This window comes from Megascapheus bottae, chromosome 2 (assembly GCF_031878675.1).
Source record: "Megascapheus bottae isolate mThoBot1 chromosome 2, mThoBot2.hap1, whole genome shotgun sequence".
Taxonomy (NCBI): Eukaryota; Metazoa; Chordata; class Mammalia; order Rodentia; family Geomyidae; genus Megascapheus; species Megascapheus bottae.
The window spans coordinates 755,863-775,274 of NC_143510.1; the positions used below are offsets into that span (position 1 = coordinate 755,863).

General features: G+C 39.6%; 1 protein-coding gene across 8 annotated transcripts in view; it reads right to left on the reverse strand.

Annotated features, from left to right (window-relative positions):
• The window catches only part of Ccdc91 (coiled-coil domain containing 91), a 182,718-nt gene that overhangs the window by 82,421 nt on the left and 80,885 nt on the right, over window positions 1-19,412 (reverse strand). For 6 of the 8 annotated variants that reach the window (XM_090319078.1, XM_090319088.1, XM_090319061.1 and 3 more), the window contains 2 exons: window positions 18,773-18,850; window positions 489-596 (listed from right to left, as the gene is read on the reverse strand). In XM_090319078.1, the coding sequence (XP_090175204.1) occupies window positions 489-596; window positions 18,773-18,850 (186 nt within the window). The remainder of the gene's footprint in view (window positions 1-488; window positions 597-18,772; window positions 18,851-19,412) is intronic. The other 2 variants (XM_090319123.1, XM_090319104.1) reach the window with 1 other exon arrangement.

The following is a 19,412-nucleotide window of genomic DNA, read 5'->3' on the forward strand; positions in this document are numbered from 1 at the left end:
GGTAATCTTAATAATAACAAAATGTTGTTAACAAAAAGGAGATGTCTGTCTGAATAAATTAGCTCAACTTAAAAAAGATAAATTTAGTAATCTTTCAAATGTTATTTATAAATCCTAAGTCATTCAGGTATCTTTCTGTGACTGGCACTGGTGAATACTCATTCTCATAGGAAGAAAATTAAAATTGATGTAATTATTCATTTGGTGGATACCCAGAGATTTTAGTCCTTTAGTTATAGTTTTGACTCTATGAAATTTTTAAATATTAACATGAATATATATACATGTACGCACATATGTACATGAGTATGAACATGTGTGCGTGCGCACGCATGTGTGTGTGTGTGTGTGTGTGTGTGTGTGTGTGTGTGTCCCTCCTTCCAGAATACAACAAGTACTGTAAAGGGCACAAAGCTCCAGCCATCTGAGGGGTCGGGATAAGGACAGAAGCAAAATGAATATTAGTGATAGATGTATTCCCTTGTTACCTGAGCATTTAGCAACTCTTCACATCTGTGTGCTTGCTTCTCAATAGCAGAGATGTACTGTTTCTCAATACTTTCTACCTGTTGCTTCACTGAAGATTGCAGTAATCCCTAAAAACAAGCCAAAAAACACACACATTAAACATAGGAATCTGCTGTTGGCATGGGGAATTTTTTTTGACAGTTTTGCGTATTTGAACCATAGCAATTCTGTATTACCAAGCATATATTTGTGAGTAGAAAGACACATTCATAATATATCACACTCATTCACACTCATTTGGTTTTTAGGTTTAAGTTTTCCTAATGCCAAGACTGCGGAAGATTTTTGGCTCAGGTATTTCTTCCCCACACTTTCTCCTAAAAAAAAAAAAAAAAAAAAAGCTAAGTCATAGAATATGATAAAAAGAATGAACAGTCTGGCTCAATATAAATTCAGTTCAGTGAAGACCACCCAGAATGAGGAACATATGAAAGTTGCTTGAGGGAGGGAGGGAGGGAGGGAGGGAGGAAGGGAGGGAGGGAGAGAGAGAGGGAGGGAGAGAGAGAGGGAGGGAGGGAGGGAAGGAGGGAGGGAGGGAGGGAGAGAAGAGAAGAGAAGAAATAGAAAAAAAAACCAGACATATTTCACTGACTGACAAAACTCCACATCCTCTCGGCAGACTGCAATCCCCCATGAGCCAAGCATGCGCTGTAAGACCACAAGTCAAGTAAAAGCAGATGGCACCTCTGAGCAACTTCAGACATCAACCACGGCCCCCAGGAGGGGCACACCCCTCATGTGAAAGGTATAAGTTAAAGTGGGTGAGTCAGTATCTCAAGAATTATGCATAAAAAAGCAATAAAGCTTGGGAGACTAGACAAAGTTAATTAGATACTGTAAATCCTAGGACCCAACCAAGCTCAACATAAAGATGCTATGATAGTACTAAGAAAAGTGGTCTCCTAGGCCGGGAGTCTGGCCTAGTGGTAGAATGCTTGCCTAGCATGCACGAAGACCCGGGTTCAGTTCCTTGATACCACATACATAGAAAAAATAAAAAGCCAGAAATGGTCTGTGTCTCAAGTTGCAGAGTTCTAGCCTTGAGAAAGCCCCAGGACAGTGCTCAGGCCCTGAGCGCAAGGCCCAGGACTGGCAAAAAAAAAAAAAGAAAAGAAAAGAAAGAAAAGTGGTCTCCTCACACTCTCACTTAAGAAGTTTAGACTATTATTATCTTTATGCTTTTCCTTTTTAGCTTTATTTATGATATGCTGACATGTTCTAAATAATCTCTTACAAGCTTTTCATAAATCCTACATCATTTAAGTATGTATTCCACTGCACACATAAGAATTTTGTAGGAAAACATTCTATTTTTAAAGGTCTATCTAGTTAAGAAATGACTCAAATCAAAATTGTAAGTTAAAACAGACAGATCTTATAGAAAGCAGGGCCTTCAGCCACATTTACCAACCAAGGAAAATAAGCCAAAAAAAAAATCTCTTCATCTTTGTTTTGAAAATAGATTTACTCGATTGGAAATGACATGTATTAAGATGCTAAATAAATAGGCCTGTATTTTATAAAAGGACAAAAATGTTTTTAAGTTTCTGGATCAGTTTGAATTCTCAAAAAATGAACCTTCTTCTTCAATGCAAGATTACCAGATAATAATATTCATACTCTACTTTAGGAAGCACTACTGAGAGGCTGAGACTTAGCTGCCAATCAGTAAATAAAACTCTGCCTGAGGTTTAACACAAATATGAAGATCTGATCAGAAGACATGCCTCAATTCTCAATTTATAAACCTCTAAAGATTCTATAGTTAATTAATTTCCATTAAGAACAAAGTTAATCCTCTTCCACTGTGACTAAATAGTAAATCACCAATTTATCTTTGGCAAAGTACAGTATGTATTGAGAATTTACTTTGTGTGTTTGTGCGTGCGTGCGTGCGAGCCTGAGTATCTGTGTACACTGGTACTCAGCCGTGGAATCCAGGGCCCCATGCTCTCTCCAGGCTTTTGCTGGTACTCTACCACTTGAACCACAGACCACTTCCAGAGCATTCCATGGACTTTCCTACCCGGGCTGGCTTTGAACTACATTCCTCATGTCTCAACTCAGCTTGCTTTTCTTACAGAATGACATAGACAATCATCAAAAAGCTGAGAGTAGAGACATGACTCAGGCGAAAGTACCAGCCTTCAGTGAAAAACCCATGTAAGAACACAAGCCCTGAGTTCACTTCCTAGTACCAGCACACGTGCGCACACATGCACATACGCGCTCAAGCGTGTGCATGCACGCACGCGCGCACACACACACACACCCCTTTACTCATTGAATTCCACCTAACATTGAAGATGAATCACCTTCCCTTGAGAATACTGAACCAGTTATATGAAAAGTTCATAGCAGAGAAAGAAATGAGAAAATGCCTAGGTGTGCCTGGGACCTTCCCGCCTATCTAGAGACTATTAAATGAAACAAGCACAGAAAGTAGAGTTTAAGATTCAAAGTAAATAGCAAGAAAGGTACCAGGTACTACAAGACCTGATATGCCACAAGAAGGCATACTATGCTCAACATGTGTCCCACAAAACAAGTCATTTCTCCAAACTGGCCCTACATGCTGAGCCTGACCATTAGGAATATGCTTACAAATACATGCTCAGAGCAATCACCTGTTTTTCCAACTTTCTCGATTACTCATCACAGAACCCAATATTTACCTTACAAAGTGATATGCTACAACTCTTGTCCTGAAACATATTGCAGTTTTATTACAAAAATAAATATCAGCATTAGCCTTTATATTTCCTAGTTTGTTTACCTCTATAATTATCTTTGCAGATACAAAGACACAATGAAACTTTCCTTGGGCTTCTTCAACAATATAAAAAGACAAAAGAGCTACCTCCTTTGTAATCAACTGTGAATTTTTTTCTTTAAACTTTTTACTATTATTTTTTCATATATTTTTATTGTAATTACTACAAGGGTTACATTACATTCGCCAGATGGAAGGTGCATTACTTCACATACATCGATACCCTTTCTCATGTGTTGGTCCCCATTTCCCTCCCCACTACCCCCACCCTCATCTTGTTTTCCCATCTTTCCTACCCAATTTCAAATAACCAAATACAAATATATCCAATATATCAGATAATAGAGTGAAATACTATAATAATATGAGATAACTAAGGGACAGCAAAAGAGATGAGAGACAACATAGTACATTAAGGACAACTATCACTCATTATATGGCTTTTCTTTCTATATCTTAGAGGTCCTTTCATTTAGCGTCATACTGTATGGCCTTATGTATCTAGGTTTTGCTCTATTGAAAATCTCTGCTAGAAGAGTCCAAGGTTCCTACAGATTATGGCAAATGAGGGAAACCATTGAGCCTATGTTCCTTTGAGTCTGGCTTACTTCACTTAATATGATTTTTTCTAAGTCTTTCCATTTCCTTACAAATGGGGCAATGTCGTTCTTTCCGACAGCAGCATAAAATTCCATGTGTATAAATACCACAACTTGTTGATCCACAACAAGATCTGGGAATCTGGGTTGGTTGATATCTTTGCTATGGTAAATACTGCTGCAATGAACATTGTTGTGCTGGTGGATTTAGTATGTCCTTGTTTCTGGACGATTGGGTAAATGCCAAGTAGTGCAACTGCTGGGTCATAGGGGAGCTCTATGTTTAGTCTTTTGAGGAACTGCCATACTGCTTTCCATAGTGGTTGAACGAGTTTGCACTCCCACCAGCAATGTAATAGTGATCCCTCCTGGCCACATCCCCTCCAGCATCTGTTGTTATTAGTTTTCTTGATCCTGGCCATTCTAACTGGAGTGAGGTGGAATCTTAGAGTTGTTTTGATTTGCATTTCTTTTATGACCAGAGATGTTGAGCATTTCTTCATGTGTCTATAGGCCATTTTTGTTTCTTCTTCAGAGAAGACTCTCTTTAAGTCTTTGGCCCATTTTTTAATGGGGTGGTTGTTACTTTGGAGATTAGTTTTGGAGAGATTCAATTTTTTGAGCTGCTGATATATTTTAGATATGAGGCCTTGGTTCGTTGTATGGTTAGTGAAGATCTTCTGTAGGCTTCCTAATTAATTTACTAGCTATGTCCTTTGCCATACAGAAGCTCAGCAGTTTAATGCAGTCCCACTTATCCAGCCTTTCTCTGATTTGTTGTGTTTCTTGGTCCTTATTGAGAAAGTCTGAATTTCTAGCCAATATTAACATATCCACACTGAACCAAGAAGACCTAAACCAACTAAACAGGCCTAATTCAAGCACTGAAATAGAAATGGCAATAAGAGAATTCCACCTAAGAAAAGCCCAGGGCCAGATGGATTCACAGCTGAATTCTATAAAGTCTTTAAAACAGAGCTCACACCAATACTCCTCAAGCTCTTCAACGAAATTGAAAACGAAGGTTCTTGCCAAACTCATTCTACGAAGACTGTATAACCCTCATCCCCAAACCAGACAGAGATTCATCAAAGAAAGAGAACTATAGACCTATATCTTTGATGAACATCGATGCAAAACTTCTCAACAAAATACTGGCCAACCGTCTACAACAACTCATCAAAAAAATTATACACTATGATCAAACTGGATTCATCACAGGGAGGCAAAGCTGGTTCAACTTAATATAATTCAACACATCAACAGGAGCAAGGACAAAAATCACATGATTTTCTCAATAGGTGCAAAAAAGGCATTTGACAAGATCCAACACCCCTTTATGCTAAAAGCTCTGGAGAAACTAGGAATCCATGGAACATTCCTCAATGTAATAAAGGCTGTGTATGAGAAACCCACAGCTAGCATTGTACTTAATGGCGAAAAGCTAAAGCCAATTCCCTCTAAAATCAGGAATGAGACAAGGATGCCCACTCTCTCCACTCCTCTTTAACATAGTACTAGAATTCCTAGCCAGAGCAATAAGACAAGAAGCAAGCATAAAGAGGATCCAAATAGGGAACGAGGAAGTGAAACTTTCCCTTCTTTGCAGATGACATGATTCTGTATTTAAAAAACCCTATAGACGCCACTCCCAAGCTGATTCAAAACTTTGAAAAGGTAGAAGGATATAAAATTAACCCTCAAAAATCAACTGCCTTCCTCTACGCCAACAGTGAGAGGAAGAAGGCAACAAACAGGAAAGCAACTCCTTTTGCAATAGTCTCAAAGAAAATAAAGTACCTAGGAATTAGCTTAACTAAGAATGTAAAGGACCTTTTTGATGAAAACTTTAAAACCCTGAAAAAGGAAATTGAAGCAGAACTAAGGAAATGGAAAAACCTCCCATGCTCCTGGATTGGAAGAATCAACATTGTGAAAATGACAATCTTGCCAAGGGCTATCTACAAATTCAATGCAATACCCATCAACATCCCAATGTCATTCTTTAAAGAAATAGAAGAGGCAATCCAAAATTTCATATGGAATAATAAAAGACCCCGTATAGCAAAACCACTTCTTAGCAGAAAGAACAGCACAGGAGGAATTTCAATACCAAACTTTAGACTTTATTACAGAGCTATAATCATCAAAACAGCTTGGTACTGGCACAAGAACAGGCCTGAAGACCAATGGAATAGAACTGAGGACCCAGATATTAAACCACAGACCTATGGCCACCTAATCTTTGACAAGGAAGCCAAAAAAATAGAATGGAAGAAAGACAGCCTCTTCAACAAGTGGTGCTGGCAGAACTGGTTAAGCACCAGCAGAAAACTAAAGTTGGATCCTTCTTTGTCACCCTGCATTAGAATTAACTCCAAATGGATCAAAGACCTGGAGGAAAAGCTGACACACTGAAAACTTTACAGGAAGGAATAGGAGACACAGTAGGCCTCCTTGGCACAGGTCGAATCAACTGTGAATTTTTTTAGAACATAGGGAACATACCAAAAGACTTCTGCTGGGCAGTAGCTACTCAGGAGACCAAAACCAGTAAAAATCTGGAAGTGAAGGTGTGAGTTAAGTGGCAGAGTGCCAGAGTTGAGGGAAAAAGCAAAGGGGAGGTACCCAGGCCCTGAGCTCATGCATGCACATGCACGCACACGCGTGTGTGTGCACACACACACACACACACGTCAGAAAGGCAATTTTAGTAGAATACTATAAAAAAGGACAAGAGTGTTGTTCTTTAGGACAAAGACTTCAATCTGGATTTAAGGCATTCCACTATAGCTCCCAGTTCAAGTTCATGTTTTCCAGCTCCTAAACTGACAGAATGAGTGTGGCTTCAGTAGTAGAGCACTAGTTTTGAGCTCAAAAGCTCAGGGGCAGCATCCAGGCCCTGAGTTCAAGCCCTAGAATAAGTATTTAAAAAAAAAAAAGTGTATGCTATATGCCAGAGATAGTAATATATATGATCCTGTTTCTTTTTTAGAAACACAGGCCAGAAACTATTACTAAACTTTTTGAACTGAATGAAGAAACCAAAGATTTCTCTCTTCCCTTTTCCTTCATTTAAAAAATAACAGTAGTAGAAATAAGCTGGAAATGTATAGCTACACAGATCTCAAGCATTTGTAAAGGCAGAAATTCTTGGGTTTTTTTATGAACATAAGCAGCAGTTCAGTGTTACTATGCAATTCAAAAAGAAAAAAAGGGAAAGTTTGGGGTGTAGATATAAATGTGGAAATTCAATATCGTCTAGCCATTGCTATAAAGTGCTTTGGAAGCGGGAATGCCAAAGAAAATCTCAAGGACAGAGGGAATTATTCCTGCTGGCCTGGTGGGGAAAGGATTCTAGAACCATAAGAGCTGTTACCTCAAACACCACAAAAGTCTCCCAGTGAAAATTTGTTTTGTGCCATGGACAACACATTAAAATTAAGACGTTTCTAAAATTAAGTACAGCAGAGAGACTCTACACGTCTGCCTTCCAGAAACTTCGACCTTCTGAAAAGCTGCCACATGCAAGAACAGCCTCTCCCTCGAATGCCATGGTATTTTATCCTTGTGACTTGAATCAGAGAGAGTTTGGGCTACAAAGAAAGGAAGGAAGGAAGGAAGGAAGGAAGGAAGGAAGGAAGGGAGGGAGGGAGGGAGGGAGGGAGGGAGGGAGGGAGGGAGGGAGGGAGGGAGGGAGGGAGGGAGGGAGGGAAAGGGAACATAAAAACCTGTAACTGGAACAACCTCCTCATAATCCTTCAGAGGATTAAACAGAGTACCTGGTTATTAATACAGAAAAGGAAATATACATGTCAATTTCTCAAATAACCAAAGAGCCCTGGAAGGAAGACACTTCCAGTAGCTGACAGGAAAAAAAACAAGTTGGCTTCACTATCCAGGACAGATATTTCCAAGGTAGGGGCACTGTGCTGCGAGGGGCCTGCATGAAGACCCAGTTACCTGGCTTTGATTTCAATACTCTCTGCTGCTGATGTGCCTTTGAGCCAGGCCTGGGCTTCTCCTCATCGAATAAGGGCAGAAAAAAACAGCTGCTTCTCAGCCAGTAAAGAAGAAATTCCGTAATTATAATTTTTCACATATGCAATGGTATTTTGAAATAAGCTTGTTCTTAAAACTTAACACATTTCCCTTTGCTGGTCTTGGGGCTTGAACTCAGGGCCTGGGCACTGTCACTTAGCTTTCTCATTCAAGGCTGACACACTAACACACCTCTGCTTTTTGGTGGTCAATTGTAGATAAATCTCACAGACTTTTCTGCCTGAGCTGGCCTTGAATGATCCTCAGATCTCAGCCAGTGGAATAGCTAGGATTACAAGCATGAGCTACTGACATCTGGCAACAACTTCTGATTTTGTTTTTCCCCCTGTGGGTCGTGGGACTTGAGCTTTGGGCTTGGACATTGTCCCTGAGCTAAAAGCTCAAAGCTACTGCCCTAGTCCTTGAGCTACAGTGCAACTTCTGGTTTTCTGGTCATTAATTGGAGATAAGAGTCTTATGGACTTTAGTGCCTGGGCTGGTTTTTAACTGTGATCATCAGATCTCAGCCTCCTGTGTAGTTGGGATTATAGGTGTGAACCACTGTGCTCAGCTCAACTTCTGGTTTTTTGTTTGTTTTGTTTTTGTTTTTGCCAGTCCTGGGGCTGGAGTCTGGGCTGAGCACAGTCCTTGGATTTTCTTAAGGCTAGGGTTCTACCACTGATCCACAGCACCACGTCTAGCTTTTCTCTATGTATGTAATACTGAGGAATTGCATGCTAGGCAAGCACTCTACCACTAGGACAAACTCCCGGCCTCAACTTTTTTTTTTTTTAGATTTAAATTTTTCTTTGGTATGGGGGAAAGTGTATGAAATTCATACTTTGGATTCAAGCTTTTCTTAGTCAATTCAAGACCATTAAAATATAGCCCTTAAAACTACTAATCACATACAGATCTCAAAAAAGAGAAATGAACTCTTCCTCATAAAAAATAAGGAAGTATGTGCATTTAATTACAATTGTAAGATGTTCCCACTAAGTTCTTTTTCAGTTACAAGATAGCAGGAGAACATTACAGAAGGGACTGCACTTGACTAATACCTACCATACATAAGTCACACAGATGCAATCATCAACTCTGTGCCCTACATACCGAGCTCTCGCTGCACTGTGAGCGAGGAAATGTCCAGGGAAAAGGACAAGCATCCTGGGCAGAGTAAGTGGCATGGAGGCTCACAGCAGGGAGGGATTCGCTTGCTGGCCCCACAAAGGCCAGGATCCACAGTGGCAGGTCCCGGGGTTTGAACTCCAGGCCTAGGGTCTCAAGGCTGGCACTCTACTACTTGAGTCACAGATCCACTTCCAGCTTTTTGGGTAGCTAACTGGAATAATCTCACAGACTTTCCTGCCTGAACTGTCTTCAAACCATGATCTTTAGCTCTCAGTCTCCAGAGTAGCTAGGATTACAGGTGTGCACACCACTTCTGGCCCCACATTGGGTTTTACAATAGATTAATTACCTATTACTGGCGCAGTGAATATTGCAATGGAATATATTAACCTTTCCACAGGCCCTGGCTCAGCCTAAACTAGATGACCTGTACAGATGAGTCTTTACACGGAACCCATTTTTCATTCCTATAAAGCAGCTTAATGATCAACCCACCACAAACCAGAAACGCAGAAATTTTAGGCAAACAACTTTATTTTTAAAGACGTAATCCTGGTTACTCAGAAGGTTGAGATTTGAGGACTGTGTTTGAAGCCAGCACAGGTCAGATAAATGCAGGAGATTTATTAACGGGCAAAAATGCAGAAATGGAGCTGTGGCTCAGTTGATAGTATTACCCATGAGCAAAAAAGCTAGTGAGTGTGGGACCCTGAGTTCAAGTCCCAGTATTAGCATACACACACACACACACACACACACACACACACCCAAAACCCAAAACCCAAAGCCCAAAGCCACAATTTCACCAGTTTATTTTTTCTACCAGCAAAAGCTACAATAGGCACGCATGGTAGCTCACACCTGTAATCCTACCTACTCAGGAGGCTGAGATCTGAGGATCAAGGTTCAAAGCCAGTCTGGATACAAAAGAATTTGAGACTCTTAACTCCAATTAACATTTAGAAAACTGAGAAATGAGGCTTGGCTCAAAGGGCAGTAGCTTTGAGGTGAAGAGCTCAGGGACAGTGCCCAGGCCAAGTTCAAGTCCTATGACCTACCCCCCCCACCCAAAAAAAAGCTATAGTAGCCTCACACCAATTGTCTAACTGGTGGTTAATGAATAAATGAGTGTATAACACCAATTCTACCACCAGTCTAATGCTTTTCAATCACTTTGAGAACTAAAAATACCTGAGTCTCGGCAGACCTTGCTAATGATTTCATTCATTGGAAAAATGAGCTGTAAAGATGATCTACCACATTGATCATATTCCCTCTTCCAGTATTAGTATCAGAGACTGAAATTTCTCAGGGAGCTTAGATAATAGAAAGATAAAGACTTTCAACTCCCTCAGACCATATCAAATTGATTAAGGCTGATAAAGACAATATCATCATTTATGGATTTATAGGCTTTAGAAGACACAATAGAGTAGCCTGACTGTAACAATAAGCAGAAGTCAATGATAAACCATATCCAGATAGAATAAGACAGATGCTGATAACAATGCTCAGCTATAAATATGAGATACAGATATTAACCTAAAAGAAGACTCCGTGATATCTCAAGCATGCTTTTGTGGGGCAAAACTTTGCTAAGGGGGAAAAAGCAGGTTTAATATGTGTTAGGAAACACCTAAGCAAACTCTACCACTTTAATGTTTCTCATCTTTGGACCTCTTTCTAAAGGTCTGCTCTCTAGATCCTCAAAACAGAACAGAAAGCTGGATGTGGTGGCTGAGTCTTGCAATCCCACCTATTCAGGAGGTAGAGAGCCAGAGAATTTTAAGCAAACCTGAACAAAAAGTTAGTAAGGTTCTATCTCAACAAATAAGATGGGAGTGGCAAATATCTAATCCAGGCTTCATGGGTGGTATAAGGAGGAGGATAAAGTTCCATACCAGACAGGGTAAAATTCCTGAGATCTTATCTGAACAACTAAAGCAAAAAGAACTGAGGAGGTGGTTCAAGGGGTAGAGTACCAACCCAGCAAAAATTTTTTTTAAAAAGTGAGGTCCTAAGTTCAAATCCCAGGAGAGGGGGGAGGGGAGGGAGAAAAGGGAAGGAAGGAAGGAAGGAAGGAAGGAAGGAAGGAAGGAAGGAAGGAAGGAAGGAAGGAGGGAGGGAGGGAGGGAGGGAGGGAGGGAGGGAGGGAGGGAGGGAGGGAAGGAAGGAAGGAAGGAAGGAAGGAAGGAAGGAAGGAAGGAAGGAAGGAAGGTAGGTTACTTCAACTATCAGATTGATTTCTCTCAGTAACAATAAAAACGTTAAGTCTTCAATCTATAATAGAACAAGTTTCCTTGCAAAGTTTCCAATGTCTTTCGGTTTTGGCCTGGGTAGAAAAACCACAAGAATAGCCTTGCATGAAAAATTCTGGCTCAGCTCAGGGAACTCAGAAGCACACAACAGCTATCCTCAACTACCAAACCTTTCTCAGTGCTCCACTGAGGGTAAAGTTTGGTGGGAGGGACACAAAAGGATAAGCCAAGTCATTAGTTCCAAACCAATCACTAGTATCTAGTATGCCGACGGGGCCAAACTTTATTGGCAATGATAAACATCTCTAAGTTGTCCAGGAAAAGTCTGATCATATGATAAAAGTTGGAATTTATGAGAATCTTGATTCAACCAAATTGAAGCTATAAATTTATTTCATACCTTTGGATTAACAGCATGGTGAAATCGAATAAAGATATAGTTAGATCGCACGGAGCTTCATTTTTACTTTTCCATCTTTGGACAAGAAAACATAGCAATCTAATCAAGGGAAACTATCAAAAGAAGAGAACACAGAGTTGTTTCTCTCATGTTGGGAAAGGACTTTATATAATACAAGTAATTCGACACCCTGGGAAAAGCTGGTCTCCTAAATGTAATATGTTCTTGCTCAGAAAACAGCACAAACAATTCAAGTTCAAATAAAACACCACCAAGTGGATGCTTTTGAAAAATGGAATACAGCAGTCATGTGATACTTTAAGCTGGCACGTAACACATGTTATATTGTTAAAATTCAAAGCAATCCTTACCAGAAGGAATTTAAGTCATATTTAACATTTGCAGTAAAAGCAACACTATCAAGATAACAGTGGCTAGTTTACATGGGAAGCTAGTATCCAAAAGTTTCAGTCAAGATGATCTCAGAGTAACTTTATAAAGCCATTTTCTACCATAGATAGCAGAAATTTCATGTCCCTATTAAAGCAAAAAATTAGAGTTTTCTAATTTGGTATTCAAAAAAAGACTCAGAAGACAATCTACCCATCCCTTGCTAAAGCACTGTGATTATAATATCAGGTGTTTGCAAAAACAATATTAAACCAAGCTACTGCTTTTTTTTGGGGGGGGCCCTTAAAAGACTATTTGGGGGACAGGCACTGTTGGCACACATCTGTTATCCTAGCTACTCAGGAGGCTGACATCTGAGGACTGCAGTTCAAAGCCAGCCTGGGCAGGAAAGTCCATGAGACTCTCACCTCCACCTAACAGCAAAAACTTGGAAGTGCAGGCATGGATCAAGTAGTAGAGCACCCGTGAAGCATCTATACTTGCAATAGGAAGCAGCCACTTGGCTAATATAGCACCAGTCCTCCCTTCCTTTGGGTGAAGTAATTACCCATAAGGAAATTAGCTATTCTAGCCTTCAATGGCCCACAAATATTATAAAAGTGCTCTTGCCAGGGACTGATGGTTCAGGCCTATAATCCTAGATACTCAGGAAGCAGAAAAGTCCCTGAGACTCATCCCCAATTAATCACCAAAAAGTCAGCAGTAGAGGTGTGGCTCAAATGGTAGAGCACCAGCCTTGAGTGAAAAAGCTAGGGAGTAATGCCCAGGTCCTGAGCTCAAACCCCAGTACAGACACACAAAGAAAGAGAAGGGAAAGGAAGGGGGTAGAGGGAAGGGGGAAGGAAGAAGGGAGAAGGGAGAAAGACTAGAGAAAAGAAAAGTTCTCCAGTAAAGATTTATAAAAAGCCTCAAAGATCAGCACAAAAGCCTGCTGAGGAGGCTATCTGTAAATGGAACAGAATGTGCAGTTGTGAATGGGTAAAGACATTATTATAAAAGACAATGCAAGAATTGGGTCAATTCAACAGGTTGTAAGAGCTGTATACACATATAGAAAAGTCAGAAGCTTAACAGGAGATCATATATAGTATTTCCATACCCAAGACTAGACAACTGGAGCCAAATGAAAGGCTGTGTGGTATGAGATAAACTGACTTCACCAAATTAGCCCAGTCCAGTCACTTAGCAAGCATAAAAATACAACAGAACAAATCCAAGATTTGTGGAAGGAGCATCTGTATCACAGTGTAAAACCAACAATGTTAAGCTTTCCACACAAAAAGGAAAAGAAATGGAAAGAAAATAAGGAAAAAAGGAAATACAAAAGTCTGTCCTACATACTACAGCAAGTAAGAGGCATGGAAACTGTCTTTTACAAGACCTCCATATTTGTCTTCACAAACAGAGCAGTAAAAGTTGTGGTTTTACTTAAGAAAATAAAGACATTATAAAGTCTAGGAACTTCAGAAAACCAGGCTTAATGAACTAAAAGAAAAAAATATATAACATCTCATAAAATAATACAATACTGACAAAGACACAAATTATATAAAAGAACCAAAGAACTTTTGAACCAAAGAATATAAACAAAAGTGATAAACTCATCAGAAGTTCTAAACATCAAGTTTGAGTAAGAGAAGAAAGAATCTGTAAATGTGAATAAATATTCATGATGCTGCTCACTCTAAAGGACAGATGGAGGAAAATCAATGAATAGAGCTGGTCTCTCTCTGGTCACTCATATAATCCTGGCTATTTAGGAAGGTAAGATCAGAGGACCATGGTTCAAAGCCAACTCAGACAAACACCTCTAGCTACCTACCCAAAAGCTGGAAGTGAAGCTGTGGCTCAAATAATACAAAAGCAGCTTTGAGCAAAAAAGTTAAGGAACAAAATTCAAGCACTGAGATTAAATTTAGTACTGGTATGCAGGTACAGGCATGAAAGAAGAAAGGAAGAGTGAGAGAGAGTGTGAATGAGACAGAGACAGAGACAGAGACAGAGGAAGAGGAAGAGAGAGGAAGGGAGAATAGGGTATTTATTGATTGGAACTAGAGAACAATGTATGACCACATTAAGCAAACATAAACACAAAGGAGGAAAAACAAGGAAAGAAAGGAAAACTAGGAGAAAACCTATGAAACATGGCTAGAAAAAAATCACTTACCTATGTAAAAAAAAAACAAAACCATGATTTCCAAAGAGAATTAAACAAATAAAAAAACCCCACAAATATTCCATAGTTAAATGCAAACCTTGAAAACAGGAGATTTACTATACAAAGCAAAGCTAAAGAGTTCTGATGAGCTTACTTATGTCTCATAAGATGATACAAAAGGAAATACAAGAAATGCAAAGTATTTATATTTACTAAAAACAAATTCAAAATGTTCACAAAGAAGCAGATATGAGGGCTCAGAAGGTGGCTCAGTGGTAGAGTACTTGCCTAGCATGCAGGAAAACCTGGATTCCAGTCTTCAGTACCACATACACAGAAAAGGCCAGAAGTGGTGCTGTGGCTCAAGTAGAACAATATTAGCCTTGAGCAAAAGAAAGTTGATTGGCCAAAAAAATAAAAAGATACCACAGAAAGCTGAAATATGTTTTGAATTTCGGGGGGGGGTTCTTTACAGGTATTTAATAGATAATAGATTTATATCTGGAATGCTGAAAGGAAAAAAATAGCTGGAGAACAAATAATTGAATTAAATGGCAAGTTATATTAAGTGAGCAAATAGTTTTCACAAGAATAAATATAAGTGGCTAGAAGATACATGAGGAAATATTCATCCTCAGACAAAGAAAATATGAATCAAAATGACACTAAAATTCTATCTCACCCCAGTGAGAATGACAGTCATCAAAAAAAAAACAAACAACAAATGCTGGCAAGGATGCAGGGAACAGGATCCTTACACTGTTGATAGGATTGCAAACTAGTGTAACTACTATGGAAGTCAGTATGGAGGCACCTCAAAGACTAAAAACGGATCTTCCTTATGACCCTGTCATACCATTCTGGAGCATATATCCAAAGAGAGTAGTAAATCAGTATACCATAAAGACAAGATACATGCATTTCTTTGTTTATTACAGTGCTAGTCACAATAGGCAAATGAGAGAATCACTTGAGGTACCCAACAACAGATGAATGGACAAAGAAGTGATGTGTGTGTTACATCCATTTACACACATGCGCACACATACAATATGGAATACTACACAGACAGGAAAAATGTAATCATGTCATCTGCAGGGAAAGGAATGCAATTACAGGATATCATATAGAACAAGGCAAGCCATGCTCAAATATTTTCATTCATATGTGGAAGCTAAATCTAAAAGCCATGTATATTTGTGTACATACATATATGCATAGATCCATATACATAATTATTCATATGTATGAACACAGAAAAAGAATAAAACCAGGTGAATAATTTTATATTATATTACAACTATATATGAAAGTAGCATAATGAATCTCTATAAAAGCTATGATTCAGGCTAGGAATGTGGCTTAGTGGTAGAATGCTTGGGTCCAATTCCTCAGTACTACCAAAAAAAAAAAAAAAGCCAGAAGTGATGCTGTGTCTTAAGTGGTAGAGTGCTAGCATTAGCAAATAGTGCTCAGGCCCTGAGTTCAAGCCCCACAACTGGAAAAAAAACACCAAAAGACAAACAACAACAATAACAAAAAAAATAGGAGTTGTGGCTAGAAGTGGTAGAGCGCTACCCTTGAGCAAACAAGGGACATTGCCCAGGCCCTGAGTTCAAGCCACAGGACTGGCAAAAACAAAAACAAAGAAATAAAAAAACAAAACAAAAAACAATAGAAAACAAACAAAAAATGGAAGTGGAGCTGTGGCTCAAGTGGTAGAGAGCTAGGCTTGAGCAAAAGCAGCTCAGGGACAGCACCCAGGTCCTGAGTCCAAGCCCCAGGACTGGGAGAAGGGGGGAAGAATTGTGAATCCATTGGGGGATGGGGCTTTGAAAAATGATGGATTCTGACAGGGTTTGGGGAGGCCGGGGTACTAACTGAGGAGGGAACAAGTCGAGCAAGGGGAATGAAGAAGACTAAAAATATCAAAAAGATGACTTAAAACTATAAAACCTGATGACACTGTTTGGGGAACAGGAGGGCAAGGAGACTGCTAGAGGTACAGCTAGTGGAACACATTGTAAACACGTATGGAAATGCCACAATGAAGCCCCCATCTTCTGTGTCACTGATATAAACAAATATAAAGGGCAGGTTTCATTATCTTCTTAGCATTTTAGCAGTCTGCATACGGTTACCACAATGAAATTTGTGAGGTTGCTTTGGGAAGGAGTGGTAGAAGGCACTGTGTATAACACAATGCAGTCCTCTCATACAACCATGTCCCCAGACACACCTAGCTATTTTAGTACTCTAGGTTCTTTGAAAGCATTTTAATTAAAATTCATTCTAGATCAACATTTTTTGTACTTTTCTCAGATCTACTTCTCTTTTTTTTGTCTTCGTTTTTTAGGTTTTCGGTATTCATTCTAGATCTAATTTTTGTACTTTTCTCAAATCTACCCCCTCTCTCTCCTCTTTCCTCCCCCCCCCTCTCTCTCTGTGTCTCTCTCTCTGCGCCCCCCCTCTCTCTCTGTGCCTCTCTGCGCTCTTCTCTCTCTCTCTCTCTCTCTCTCTCTCTCTCTCTCTCTCTCTCTCTCTCTCTCTCTCTCTCTCTCTCTCTGTCTGTCTGTCTGTCCTGGGGCTTGGACTCTGGGCTGGGGAGCTACACCTGATCCCTTCAGCTAAGGCTAGTGCTCTACCACTTGAGCCACAACACCACTTCCACTTTTCTGGTGGTAAATCAAAGAAAGATAAGAGTCTCAGGGGCCTTTGCACACTGGCTGGCTTTGAACCATGATCCTCATATCTTGGCCTCCTGAGTAGCTAGGATTACAGGTGTGAACCACTGGCATCTGGCAACTTTTTTTTTTTTTAAACCAGCCCTGGGGCTTAAACTCAGGGCCTGGGCACTGTCTTTGGGCTTTCTCAAGGTTAGCACTCTACCCTTGAACCACATCACTTCTGGCTTTTTCTGTATGTGTGGTGCCAAGGAATCTAACCCAGGGCTTCCTGCATGCTAGGCAAGCACTCTATCACTAGGCTACACTCCCCGCCCCTCTTTATCTACTTTTATCAAAATGACTGCAATAGGAAGCTTTTGACAGTACATTATCAACTATTTGCCATCAAATCAAGTGAAGATGTTAAATCAGTGATTAAACAAGCCCAGGACAAGTACACACACACACACACACACACACACACACACACACACCCTAAAACTAATAGCATGATAAGAGCATGATGGACATATGCACACCCTACTTCCAACAGTTATTTCTGGAGAAAATTGCTTGATTTTGACTTTAACAAGAATTATGTTCCCATGACATAAAAAAAGCTCTGGGGCCGGGAGTTTGGCCTAGTGGTAGAGTGCTTGCCTAGCATGCATGAAGACCCAGGTTCGATTCCTTGGTACCACATACACAGAAAAAAGCCGGAAGTGGTGCTGAGGCTCAAGTGGTAGAGCTCTAGCCTTGAGAAAGTCCAAGGACAGTGCTTAGGCCCCGAGCTCAAGCCCAGGACTAGCAAAAAAAAAAAAAAAAAAAAGATCTAATAAAATTTAAAGAAAAGTAATCTGTATTAATCTCTTAATTTGTTTTAAAGTTTATGTGGGTAGAGTTAAAATAGTGTTATATATAATATATATACAATATATTATTTATGTATATATATTTGTACTGTATATAACATATATATCCTATTTTTCCTATATATATTTTTTTCCTCCAAGTTTCTTATTCCAAATGTATCTGAAATCTAACTTGTTTTAACAAAAGAAAACAAGGTGCAATGTTTCTTTTAGATTTGCACTAGGATATAACTTTTTTCCTGTAATACAGAAGCAGGCTCAAATTAGAGACAAAAAAGACAATACAGCAAATATTTATTTATAGGAATTACATAGCAATTGATTAACAATATGTAGCATATGTGCGAATTCCTTCACCTAGTGTGATCTTGTTTTCTCCGATATCTTTGTGTACTACAAATGTGCAGTAATACCCAGTATTACCTAATCCACAGCTATGCATTCAATTTAACTTGTAGACTAAATAAAACAAGGTCTATACTAAATCAGATTTTGTAGTTTTCTATGTGAAGTGTGTGGCTGACAGGGGTGTAAACTTCTGGGTCGTGAATGGAGCCATCTGATGAACTGAGAATGTCATGGTGGTATTGTGAGGAGGAGACGGGGCTTAGGCGGAGGAAGGAGATCATTTCCAAGTGCACCTTGTCATGGTTCTGTGTTCCCTTTCTGCCATGAAGTAGGCCGCCGTGAGGCTCACAGCCTTGTCTCAGGCCTGAAGTCCTGTGGGGCCTGAGAACTGTGAGTCCAAATATACCTTTGGTCTGGTCTCCTGTGGCCATGATACAAAGCTGATTAAAAACAAAGCTCAAGTAGACCTCTCAGATGTGTGTATGCTGCCACATGCCTCATTGTGTGTGTGTGTGTACATGTGCGAGTGTGCCACACACAAAGGCCTCACTATAGGGTTTCCAGGAAGAGTAAGTAAAATTTTATACCTTATATTCATCCACAATAATGCTAAGGGCTTCATGACCAGCTTTCCTCATGTCTTCCAATTCTTGTTTATGTTTTTCCTGAAAGAAAAAATAAACTGAATCCAGGAGTTGTTTTTCCATTTTGTTGGCAAAATAATAAAATCCACTGGTTTTGAATTCCAGGGACAAACAAAAAGAGAGAAAGGATTTTCAAAAGCGAGCTGTGTTTAAAAGCTTTGGAAGGTTCATGCAGTGTAAAAGAAAACAAAACCAGGAAAGAAGGCCTTACACAGAAATGTAAGGACACCTCAGCACTTAGCAAGTCTTGACAAGGATCAGCAACCAGGCTGGCAAGGCCTTTATCTTCATTATTTTATTATTTCTGCAGGTGTTTCTAACATCCCCGATTTAAAAACCACTAGATTAAGGTGACTAGCCAACCCCCAAAGTCTACCTGCCCAGAAATAGAGCAGATGAACTTACTTTGGAGAATGTGCACTTCCTACAGAGCCTGTCTAGATTTCACTAGAAAGTTCTCCAAGATAACCACAAACAAAACAAACAGGAAAAGAAGGAAACAGAGAGGAGATAAAAGGAATAAATCCATGTATGAGTAAAACATACATATACTTAATATGTGTAAGGGTTTATAATGTATCCC